General features: G+C 41.0%; 1 protein-coding gene across 2 annotated transcripts; it reads left to right on the forward strand.

Moving 5' to 3' along the window:
• Positions 1-1158: 1158 nt before the first annotated feature.
• ddx6 (DEAD (Asp-Glu-Ala-Asp) box helicase 6) lies at positions 1159-10536 on the forward strand. Of its 2 annotated transcripts, none has more exons than XM_077494255.1 (14): positions 1159-1329; positions 2245-2841; positions 2937-3000; positions 3439-3543; positions 3657-3786; positions 4766-4912; positions 4997-5091; positions 5172-5294; positions 5652-5780; positions 5861-5977; positions 6124-6187; positions 6495-6596; positions 6676-6855; positions 7923-10536. In XM_077494255.1, exons 2-13 carry the CDS (start codon positions 2648-2650, stop codon positions 6849-6851), a joined length of 1446 nt encoding a protein of 481 aa, XP_077350381.1. In that variant the 5' UTR covers positions 1159-1329; positions 2245-2647; the 3' UTR covers positions 6852-6855; positions 7923-10536. The 2 variants fall into 2 exon arrangements, with proteins under 2 accessions (XP_077350381.1, XP_077350382.1); XM_077494256.1 differs by lacking the exon at positions 1159-1329 and adding an exon at positions 2026-2155.
• Positions 10537-11578: the final 1042 nt, after the last annotated feature.

Raw genomic sequence — 11578 nt, forward strand, 5'->3', positions numbered from 1 at the left:
GGAGCAAAATAAGGTATAAACTGCCAGCCACCATAAACATAATTGTAAGAGCTTAATGAGAAATGTTGCTTGGTTGATTTGTGCAGGTGCAGATTATTAGAAATAGAAAAACACCTTTATATTCCAAAAAACGTAAAGGATTGTAAGGATTATAGTGTATTCTATAGATGACACAGCAATGATAGTGATCAATATTGTGCCGGGTTTGCAGTGGTTCTTAGCTTGGTACCACCATTGGTACACGGTTTCTCTCTAGTGGTATGTAAATGAATTACTAAATGAAATGTACAAACAGCGTAATGCTATGTCACAATTCCGAACATCTGGGCATTTTCTGATTATTGCCGCAATGCAACGCTTCCTTTACACAGTGAAAACAAATGGCCTATTTATTGCTTTGCTTCAGCCTATGTCTAGCGTACAAGAAGATTATTGTAGTCAAATGACCTTTATTAACATTTTGAAATCAAAATAATCCTCACAATTCACAACGATCCAAAGTCCAATGAATTTCAATAAGCGGAGAGATTCTTTTCACTGACTGAGTAAGACCGTAAGCTCGGAATTGTAAATGGATAGATGCACATTTTTAGGAATATAACACCTGTCACGCTTTTAATAAAGATTTTATATATATATATATATATATATATATATATATATATATATATATTTTTTTTTTTTTCCCTCTCTCTCTCTGGGGGACTTGGTGTAAACCAATGGTTTAGGGGTAGTGTGTCCAACCCATGTCCTGTGACACAAATTAAACAATTTAAATTTAGCCCTTAATTTAATTTCGGCTACCTGAAATTGATTTGAGTTTTTTGGGATGGTTTGTCTGTTATTTTAGTGTCTTTTTGTAGTGCATTTTGATGCAAGCTCAGGCACGCACATAGAACTTTTACGGGGGTACCTTGATTGGTATGTGAGTAGCTTTTGAAAGGTGAATGATGAAAAAGTGATGTAGTTGCACTATTTGTTAACCTGTCTCGGTGACGTCATATTAATGCCAAAGAGACAACAACCCCGACGGCTACGTTCGATAAAGTACTTTTACACTTCTCAGAAAAAGGGACAGTAAACTAGTTATATGATACTTATGAAAGCGTTTTTGTTTTTTTTTGTTTTTTTTTGGAAAGAGATTGGAAATGAAACCAGCTGATCGTGGTGGTGGGAGGCGGGCTCAAATGCGAGTGGACGCCATCTTGCAGGCTCGGATGAGAAGAAGCCTCATTCGTGCTCTCGGCTACCATTTGACAAACCTTAAAAAGAGAGCGAGCGAGACAAAAGAAACAACAACAAAACGACGATTTACTTCACTTATCTGAGGTAACTAATGACTCAACTCGGGCGTGATGTGTGCTTTTAACCAACCGCTGGATTTGAGTCACCTGTACGGTGCTGTTTGGGTATATTTAATGTCTTATTTCGCCGTCGTTAGGAGGCCAGCTAGCTAGCCAGCTAATACTCATTGACGTTGAATGTTAATGTTGCTGAAAAAAAAAGACAAAAGTGGAACCGTGATAACCACCAACGGCGTATAACACGCACTATTGGTTTAATGATGAAAATGTTAGAAAAATATTTGTGTATTGGCGACCTCCAAAACGCCAAGCTAAATTTCCGACGCTATCAGTTCCTACGTCATCGTTTATTATCCGAGCTCCAATTTAGATAAACATTTATGGCTTTCTACAGTCTATGCCCGTTTTGTACCGCCTGAGACTTACTCGCTTTTTACGTTTAAAGTCCTATTACGTGATTTTGTGTATTTTTTACTCCGCTTTACGTTTTGAGCGATTCGCGTTAGCCGCTAGTTGCTAACAGTAGGGAATTTATCACAGATTAAACTCTTGTTTCAAACATATTTTAAATGATGGGTTTAATTGGAAGGAATGGTCTCAGTCGAGGTAGATTTTTGCCTGGTTTATTTCGTTTCGCTCATTTGTCACTGGACATTTAAAGACTAGCTCGGGCTAACACTCGGGGTTAACTCTTCATCTGCTTAGACGAATCGTATTTAATGGCTTTTACAGGGCAAGGCCCGTTTGGTGTTGTCTGGGACGTACATCCAGTTTTACGTCAAAAGTACAAAGACTGTGTTTTCCTTGGGAAAGCTCATTGTTAGCCGTTAGCTACTAACGCCGTATGGAATGTAAGTGGGGGGCTTCCTTCGCACGCAAGTGATATTTGTTTTAATTATTTTTTGTAGGTGCTATGGCTTAACTACTTTTGTGCTTTAAGGGTTGATATAAATTTCGACGAAGAAGACGCCAGCGGCTCGGAACTCCCCGGGATGGCCAGCTCGAACAAGTCGGCCCGCACTTGAAAAGCCAGCTAAACCCTCTCGGAGTTAGGATTCCGGACACCTGCTGTCAAACTCCAAGCTCCCTCAAACTGAACTGCTCAAGCCCCCCATATCCCCAACAGAAATCTGTTTAAAAACACGGAAGAGGAGTTTTTGCTTCATGTCCCAGAAACGGCAAGATTGTGTAGTTAGTGGCAGGGATAAATATTTGGACACGTTGTACAGCGCTAACAGCCCCGAGAGGGAAGGACTACCTTTAATTGTGAGTGTTTCCAGCTGAGTGGATTCACTCCTCATTTGAGGTTTATCGTTATCGGACTGATAACCTACGGAGAAAACATGAGCACTGCCAGGACAGAGAACCCTGTCATCTTGGGCTTGTCGAACCAGAATGGACAGCTCCGGGGCTCGGTGAAGCCAGCCGGAGCACCAGGTGGCGGTGGAGGAGTGCCCCAACAGCCACTAAACCAGATGAAAGGCACAATCAACAATGGTAATGCCCAGACAGCCCCCACGACTAATGCTGTCATCAAGTAAGTTGAGTGTCATAAAAGGATTGGGAAAACTTGATCTCATGACAAATTTGTGCTTTCATGTGATTTCTCATGAGAGTTTGGACATTTTGCAGGCCTGGAGATGACTGGAAAAAGAATTTGAAATTACCCCCAAAGGACATGAGGATGAGAACTTCGGTTTGTATTTGTATTTTATTTTATTTTTGTAATCGTAAAACTTTGAATAAACTTAATGATGGACAGGCTTATTAAATCTCCCAAACTCTTGTAAGATGAAGTTCATCAATGTGGATGCTTATCTCAATTCAAACAACTACTGTAATTGCCTAATTGCATTGATGGGCTTTGAACTTTGCCGTAAATAGCGAAAAAACTGAATACTTGATTTCAAACCCGCAGAGTAGGTGACTTCTGAATTGTTAACCACTAATGTGCCCATTATAACAGCTGAACTGTCACAGTAGTTACACTTCTGTACTTGTGGCCCTAATTTAACATTTTATTTCACAAAAATCAATCAATGTAATAATAAAAAAAAAAGATGAAACATATCTGCTTGACTATAAATTTAAAGGACCTGATAAGCTAAAGGTTACATTTGCTGGCGGCCTACAGGATGTGACGGCAACAAAAGGCAACGAGTTTGAAGATTACTGCCTAAAGAGGGAGCTACTCATGGGTATCTTTGAGATGGGCTGGGAAAAGCCGTCTCCAATTCAGGTGCGTTTCCTCCTACACAAACGTTTTGACATTTTCTGTGCCGGATCGATTGTATCCTCGTATCACAGTTGCAAGCAACTCCTGAAAGTATCCATTACCACTGCTGCTTGTAGGAGGAAAGCATTCCCATCGCGTTGTCGGGGAGGGATATCTTGGCCAGGGCCAAGAACGGCACAGGGAAGAGTGGAGCCTACCTCATTCCCTTACTTGAACGCATTGACCTGAAGAGGGACTATATACAAGGTGGGCATATCTGTACTGTACCACAGGGCTGGGCAAACTGTCTTGGGGTCAAATATGGACCACTTTGATCTTAAATCCGGCACACTGAGCATTTACGTAGATCAGGAGGACTATTTGTCCATTTAACATTTTCCCCCTGCAACTTGGTTTCTTGAAATCTACTTTGTTTTAATTTTCCTCATTAAATGACTTGCTTATTCATTTTGTGTAACATCATACACATTTAAATACATTTATTTGAAATACTTGGTAATTTACAAGATTCTATATAAGAAAATGAGTGTTAAAATCAAGCTATCGCGTGACATTTGCACATTGGTTGTAAATGATTTTTGATTGACCTTGAGTATACATTTTAATAAATGGTTACTTATAAAATGAATTGTACATCAATTGAATAAAAATATAGAGTTATCAATTTGTTGTATTCATTTTATCCCTTTAGTTAATTTAAATGTATTTCACGCATTGAACAAAAATATCATACGTTCTGGATTCACTTGGAAACACTTGCAGGTCTTTCGAGTTAGACGGTTCAAGTGATTAGTTGAATAGCCTACTAGTATATTTTTTCATGATTCTAATATTTTGAGATAGGATATTTGAGTTTTGTTTAAGCTGTAAACCATAATCAGCAATATTAAAATAATAAAAGGCTTGCAATATTTCAGTTGATTTGTAATGAATCCAGAATGACATTTTTTTTTAATTGCATTGCACAGAAATAAAGGACTTTATCACAATATTCAAATTTTCTGAGACACTCCTGTACATAAAAAAAAAAAAAAACCTGAAAACATTTTTTACATTTTAAAATATATTACTACTTGGTTAGTCACATTATTTTTAAATCTAATAAAGAAATGACATTGTCCAGTTAATATTTGCCCACCCCGACTGTACTTGGGAGATAATGATGCAAAATGTATATTTTGTCAACAACCAATGTGTGACTGGATTTTTTTTTTCTTCTACCCAGCACTGGTGATTGTACCCACCAGAGAACTGGCTTTGCAAGTAAGCCAAATATGTATCCAGGTCAGCAAACACATGGGAGGAGTGAAGGTGATGGCGACCACGGGTGGAACAAACCTACGTGATGACATCATGAGACTGGATGAAACTGGTAATGCTTTTAACACTCGTGCGAGACTCCTGCTGACCTGGTTGCATTTTTATTATCGTATTTTTTTTTTCCCTCCTTGCCCAGTTCATGTTGTCATTGCCACCCCAGGGAGAATTTTAGACCTAATAAAGAAAGGAGTGGCCAAAGTCGGTCAAGTGCAGATGATTGTTCTTGATGAGGTGGGATGTGCGCTTCATTTTTCTGTCTGTCTGGCCGCATTGTTGTTTTTAACTCTGTTCTTCACCTTCTCTGCCAACAGGCTGACAAACTCCTGTCTCAGGACTTTGTGGTCATGATGGAAGAGATTCTGGGCTTCCTCTCCAAACAGAGACAGATTTTGCTTTACTCTGCTACCTTCCCCCTCAGTGTGCAAAAGTTTATGGTACGTTTTCGAATGCTCGTCCTGTTTCATGACGCGAACGAGTGCACGCCGCAAGTTTATTTTGTAAATAAAAGCATCAATTTTAATACTAGATGGATACATTTATCTCACAAGAGGATTTATCGGATTTGTGTCGATGTAATCAGCTAGTCGGGTCTGATGGTGACTTGGCTAAGTCAGCTTCGCTTTCGTGGCGAAGAGACTTAATTAGGTTTAGCTGCAGTTTTAGGCCTGAGCTCCAGTAGGCTGTTAAAGCTTACATGTTCCATTCTTATGATGCTTAGTCATTGACAAAATCACCCTAATTTGTGCTCTCACGCTGCTTCTAGTATAAACCAGTATTCATTGTGGTTGTAGAACTCGCACCTGCAGAAGCCCTACGAGATCAACCTCATGGAGGAGCTCACTCTGAAGGGTGTGACTCAGTATTACGCTTACGTCACCGAAAGGCAAAAAGTGCATTGCCTCAACACCTTGTTCTCCAGGGTAAGACTGACTCTTCTGGTTCAACTTGACCTGAAACATTTTTATTGGGGGGAAAAAAATGCATGTTACTTGTCTTCTAGCTCCAGATCAACCAGTCTATAATCTTCTGCAACTCCTCTCAGAGAGTGGAGCTCCTTGCCAAGAAGATCTCCCAGCTCGGTTACTCGTGTTTCTATATTCATGCCAAGATGAGACAGGTTGGGATGCAGTTCTTTCTCTTCCCACATGTATAGCTGTTTTATTCTAATTCCTCTGTTGATTCTTCTCTGCCTTAAAATTGTCATCCGAAGAAAGTTATTTATTTATTTTTTGTTTGGCGTTCAATTCCTCCCTTTCTCTGCAGGAACATCGCAACCGCGTGTTCCACGACTTCCGAAACGGTCTCTGTCGAAATCTCGTCTGCACTGGTGAGTCGCGAACCGTCTTGGATTGTTGAACAGAGTTGAAAGAAAGTTCGAGGGGTCTGCTAGTTCTTGCTCCTCAGAAGCTAACAAGCCAAAGCATGGTAGCATTTTCTTCTTGCCATTGCGATTTTTAAAGTGAAACATGTTTGACAAACAGCCGATGTCATATCAGTTATTAATCACTCTTCATTTTGTGCCTGTATACTCATGATTGGCATTTCTGATTGGCACAAAACTCTCCAGCTGGTCAAATATTTGCTTTATAGTTGAAAAAATGTTCAATAGGTGTTTTTCACCCTCTCTTTTTCAGACCTCTTCACAAGAGGAATAGACATTCAAGCTGTGAATGTTGTGATCAATTTTGACTTCCCAAAGCTGGGGGAGACGTACCTTCATCGCATTGGCAGATCTGGTGAGAACTCACTTGTAGACTTCGCCCTCTTCAGCTAAACAAACAAAACCAAGTGTTAAACGTCATCCTCATCCCTCAGGCCGCTTTGGACACTTGGGTCTGGCGATCAACCTGATCACGTATGATGATCGCTTCAACCTGAAAGGCATCGAAGAGCAGTTGGGAACCGAGATCAAGCCCATCCCCGGCATCATCGACAAGAGCTTGTATGTGGCAGAGTACCACAGCGAGAGCGGCGAAGAAGTTAAGCCATGAGCCAGTGAGTATACACATGGTCCACTACCAATACCAATGTGTCAAAGTCGTTGGTATTTGATGGCCCCAATATCTGAGATTACGATTTGAAACTCATCTTACAATTTAAGGCAATTTCATTTTGAGAGAGTGCACAGGGTTTGAATGGGGCCTTAGTTAGCATTGAAATATCTTAACCAGTCTTTAAAAAGTCTTAAAGGGACAGTTTGGATTTTTTGACATGAATATCTATTTCAACCTTCACCTCCAGTGTGTGCGATCATCACTGACTTCCCCCTGACAGCGTTCTGTGACACGAGTTCTGGTCCAGTGTTGGATGAGAGGAAAATAGTCCAGCAAGTTGGGGTCACCTAAATAAAGCGTTTTTCTTCTAAAAACAATTTGTGTTCAAAAGTGTGATACATTTCCATGCAAAACTCCCTTCAGAAAAAAAGTCAGACGTCATTACCGCCGGGCACTATTTTTCTGTTTGTTCGTATCACTGTGTGGCGCCCAGCATACAACTAATAGTACACACGTACACTAATCTGCAAGTTGTTTGTCTTTTCAAAGGCGGAAGGCGTGCGGATCAGCTGTCTGCAGTGCGTCGATCAGCTGCAGGGCGACGCGCAGTGATACGAACAGAAAAATAGTGCCAGGCGGTTATGGCGTCTGACTTTTTTCAGAAAGGAGTGTGCAAATGTATCACTCTTTTGAACACAAATTGTTTTTAGAAGAAAAACGCTCTATTTCCGTGACCCCAGCTAATTTGCTGGACTATTTTCCTCTCGTCCAACACCGGACCAGAACTCGTGTCACAGAACGCTGTCACGGGTAAGTCAGTGATGGTCACACACACTGGAGGTGAGGATGAAATTGAGATTCATGTCAAAAAATCCGAACTATCATTTTAAATTAATACATGTTACGTAGCTTTTATGATTGTAAATGAATATATAAATACCCTAAATTTTCTTAATAATGTTAAAACTTTTTAAGCTTTGAGCTGTTGGACCCATGAAGTTCCACTGTTCTAAGTACACTTTTTGTCAAGAGACATGAAGTTGAAACTTTTTTTCTTGTCATTCACAGATAAGTCCATCCTCCATTCCCCGTTGGACCCCCCCGCCAACCCCAGTCTGGATTTTTTTCCTTTTTAATAGTTTTTTTTTCTTTTTTCTTTTTGGTTGATGCCTTCATCAAGAATGTGAAAGTTATTGGATGCGTTTTGGAAGAACTCTTTTCCTTTTTCATAGGGCTCAATGCTGCACCGCTTGCAGTGAAGACATCCCTTCATACCACCTCCCCTCCCTAAAGGAAAGTGCCGGACCAAGTGCACGGGATATCTCAACACGAGAGGTGATTTTGATCTAACATGAAGCCAGCACCCAGCTACCCCACCCCTCCAAAAAAAAAAAAAAACCTCACCGCCATTTGCCATTTTTGTTCTTGTTTTGGAACCGTTTTGTATGAAGTGCCTTAAGAAGCAGTCCAACTCGTTGTGAAGTAATAACATCGTCATCAATCATAACCACTTATTTCATTTCTGCTTGTCCGGGGGCCTGCTGCGCTTCAGTCTGGCTTAACATTTCAGGACAAACTTGGATCCTCCCCTCACCCCTTGAATGGATAGAGATATTGGAGTTTTTTTTTTTTTTTTAAATCAAGAAGAATGCCAGACTGTCCGTTCTTTTGAGTTGAGAAAAACTTTTGCTTCAAGAATAGCCCGACACTTTTCCTCGTCTTCAGCAGCAGAGCAAAATCCCGTTGACGGAGCAGCAAATCAACATGAGTCATGAGGATTCCTCAACCAGTGGATTTTTTTTTTTTTTTTTTTTTTTCCCCCCCCCCACTCCTTCACTTGGCCTCACCCCCCAACCACCACCACTCACCCTGCTCACCTTCCTATGGATGGCCGTACTTAACTCTGTGAGCCTGTGTATATACCTTCATTTTAAAATGGTTTTATGACAGGTTAACAAGAAGGCTGGCTGCAACAATAGCAACCCTCCCCACGCACATGAACTTGTTAGCACTGGAGACCGTTTGATAACTGCCTATTGGCCTGTGACTTTATTTATAATTTTAGAAATGGCAGAATAAGTTAAATCTAAAGCAAAAGACCCCCTTCCTTGTGCATGAATTGCCATTGAGGCCAAGTGTCATAATTGAAAGTTGCACTTGAATTGATTACTCAAGCGATTTTTGCCAGCTTCGTGATGATCGGATCATATCGTCCGACTCGCTGCAGTGCAGCTTTCCTTGGCGGATGCTTTGATTTCCTCCCCATCCTGTTACATAGACTTACAAGGAAGAAGGCAGCAGCCAATTTTGATTTAAACAATGTCGTGTGGAAAAGCATCAGTGGCGCATCTTACCTGGGGGGGAAAAAATGTAGCAGGAAGTCACTCTCTGCACGACAACGCGTTAAAAAAAAAAAATATATATATATATATAAAGCAACCCAATACAGGTTGGCACAACACACAGAGTTGAGTTCAGGCAATAACATGGACGGCTTTTTGTACCCGCCACGCCAACACGAACTTGTTGCTGTAGAAGATTACTTACAAAACAAAAAGAAGAAAAACTACGGGGAATGGCTATGACGGATGACTAAATGGCTTGGACTGCAAACTTGGACTGATTACCGGCTTATGTTTCTGCCCTTTTGTTTGTTCTGTGTGGGGGTTTTGGTTATACGTCCTCATAAAAACCAGAATTTGCACAAAAGCTCCTTGGAGCTTTTTTGGAAAGTTTGGGTTCCCTCATGGCGAGATGCTCTTATGACTGTTCTGAATAACGGCGATGGTTTCAAAATGTTCCCTTTACGTCCTCGTCGCTTTAGAACGGTGATTTTCCCCTGCCCGCTCGTGTTTCATGTTGGCCCCCTGAAAGAGTTCAATCAATTTGGCTAATTGGGCGGGGTGGGAGGGTTTTTTATTTTTTGGGAAGAAAATCTTCAAGTAAACCAAAATACAAACGAGCGAGTGGGGGATCAGAATTTTGCAGACATTCGGCAGCCGTCTGCGGCCTGGCGGCTTGCCGGCAGTACTCCAGCTTGTTTTTGTTTTCAAGGCCGGTACTACTGGATGAATGGATGTGATGGCATGCTGCCTACTGCCGGCGGTCGCCACGTTGAGAACCTTAGAGACTGAGACAAACGCATCTTGCCAAACTCTCTAATTGGATTTGTTTACTAACCAAAATGTCTCATTCTTTAAGGTCGTTTTCAATTTGGGGGTGGGATCAATTGGCTAACTTGCTGCCCTAATGCACATGAATCCTCCTTGATAGTGGTGACAAATATAAAACAAAGTACACACACCGTTTGTGTCCAATTCGACGTGGTGTCACTTTCTGCCAGGGAGGATTGCTGATTGATGCGTTAGTACAATGGGGTGGGAGGGTGCGGTGCGCCTGGTCGCAAGGTCATTGACATGGGTTTGAATGGAGAGGGTGGAAATACAATACCCCTCCAAAAAAACCTTATTGTGGATTTTGATTTATTTTTGCCCAATGGAAAATGTTCAAAAGGGAAACTCCAAATTTTAAGTTTTTATTTTTATTTAAATGGGAATTTGGTCATTCAATTGGCAACATTTTCAGTGAAGATAATTTTACAGAGTTGAGTTAAAACAGCACAATGTAACTATTGGGCTTAAAAGATTGAAACTTCAGTTAAAAATAAAGCTCACTGAATTTATTTTTTTGGTCTTTGTTTTTCTTTGTGTGACTTTGAAATCTGCAGTCATGTTTTGTTTCCTTGAGTTGAGCATATTTTTTTTTCTTGAAAACTTTGAAGACTTTGGACAAAATATCCAATTAGGACGTTTTGTCTGGAACCAAACTCCCTGCTGAGTAAAAAGGACACCACCAGGTACTTTTTAACTTGCAATGATGAAAATGTCACCACTGGTAGCTTTGAACTTTTGCTCTCATTGCAAAATTAGAGGAAGTCCGATGTCATCGATGTTGAAGGTTACGAATGGCTTGCAGCAATCAACTGGAATAAGTCGTCATGCAGCAAGAAGGTATGTTCATTTGCCATCATAATTGATGTGCAGTTTATGTTTAAGTGGTTTCATGCAAATGTAAATGTAGAATTTCTTTTCCCCACTTGTGCGCCTTGGTGTTATACACTGGGACCAGCAGATGGCGGTGTCGTACTACACAATGCATGCTTTGATTAGGCTCAGGTGTCAGTCCGGTCCTTGGGCCTGAGTCTTGCATGTTTTCGAGGTTTCTCTACTCCAACACACCTGATTCAACGATCAGGATCTTTATCAGGCTCCTGCGGAGCTTGCTGATGAGCTTCAATATGAATCAGCTGTGTTGAACGTGGTAAACCTTGAAAAAAATGCAGGACTCAGGCCCTTGAGGACCCGACTTTGACACCACAGATTTAAGGTTTTGTGTTGTGCAACAGGTGCTTGTTCAGTACAAGAAATGTAGCTTCACTGCACTTTTATCAGGTGGCATTCAGTTGCTACAATGACTTGGATTCATATCGAGCCATGTGGTAAACGAGCGGTGCTTGAGTGTAGATTAAGTGGGCACAAATGTATTACATAGCAGATTGGGTGATGCATAATATCACACACAAACCAAATGTCACAAAGCTGACAAGCCGGTAGAGTGACTTCAAGTGGCAGACTTGTGGCATGTGAGAGTAAAGTGGGAAGATGGGAGGCCAAGTTGGCAGACATCTTGTGCTGTCACTATCGAATATTTTTAGAGGCGATGAA

The sequence above is a fragment of the Festucalex cinctus genome, chromosome 13 (genome assembly GCF_051991245.1).
Source record: "Festucalex cinctus isolate MCC-2025b chromosome 13, RoL_Fcin_1.0, whole genome shotgun sequence".
In the NCBI taxonomy this organism is placed as follows: domain Eukaryota; kingdom Metazoa; phylum Chordata; class Actinopteri; order Syngnathiformes; family Syngnathidae; genus Festucalex; species Festucalex cinctus.

Bases quoted from the DNA above. Each gene is read 5' to 3' on its own strand.
- ddx6 (XM_077494255.1), top strand. From the start codon at position 2,648: ATGAGCACTGCCAGGACAGAGAACCCTGTCATCTTGGGCTTGTCGAAC. The intron at 4,913-4,996 runs GTAATGCTTTTA...CTCCTTGCCCAG, and splicing joins CATGAGACTGGATGAAACTG to TTCATGTTGTCATTGCCACC. The intron at 6,188-6,494 runs GTGAGTCGCGAA...TCTCTTTTTCAG, and splicing joins TCGAAATCTCGTCTGCACTG to ACCTCTTCACAAGAGGAATA.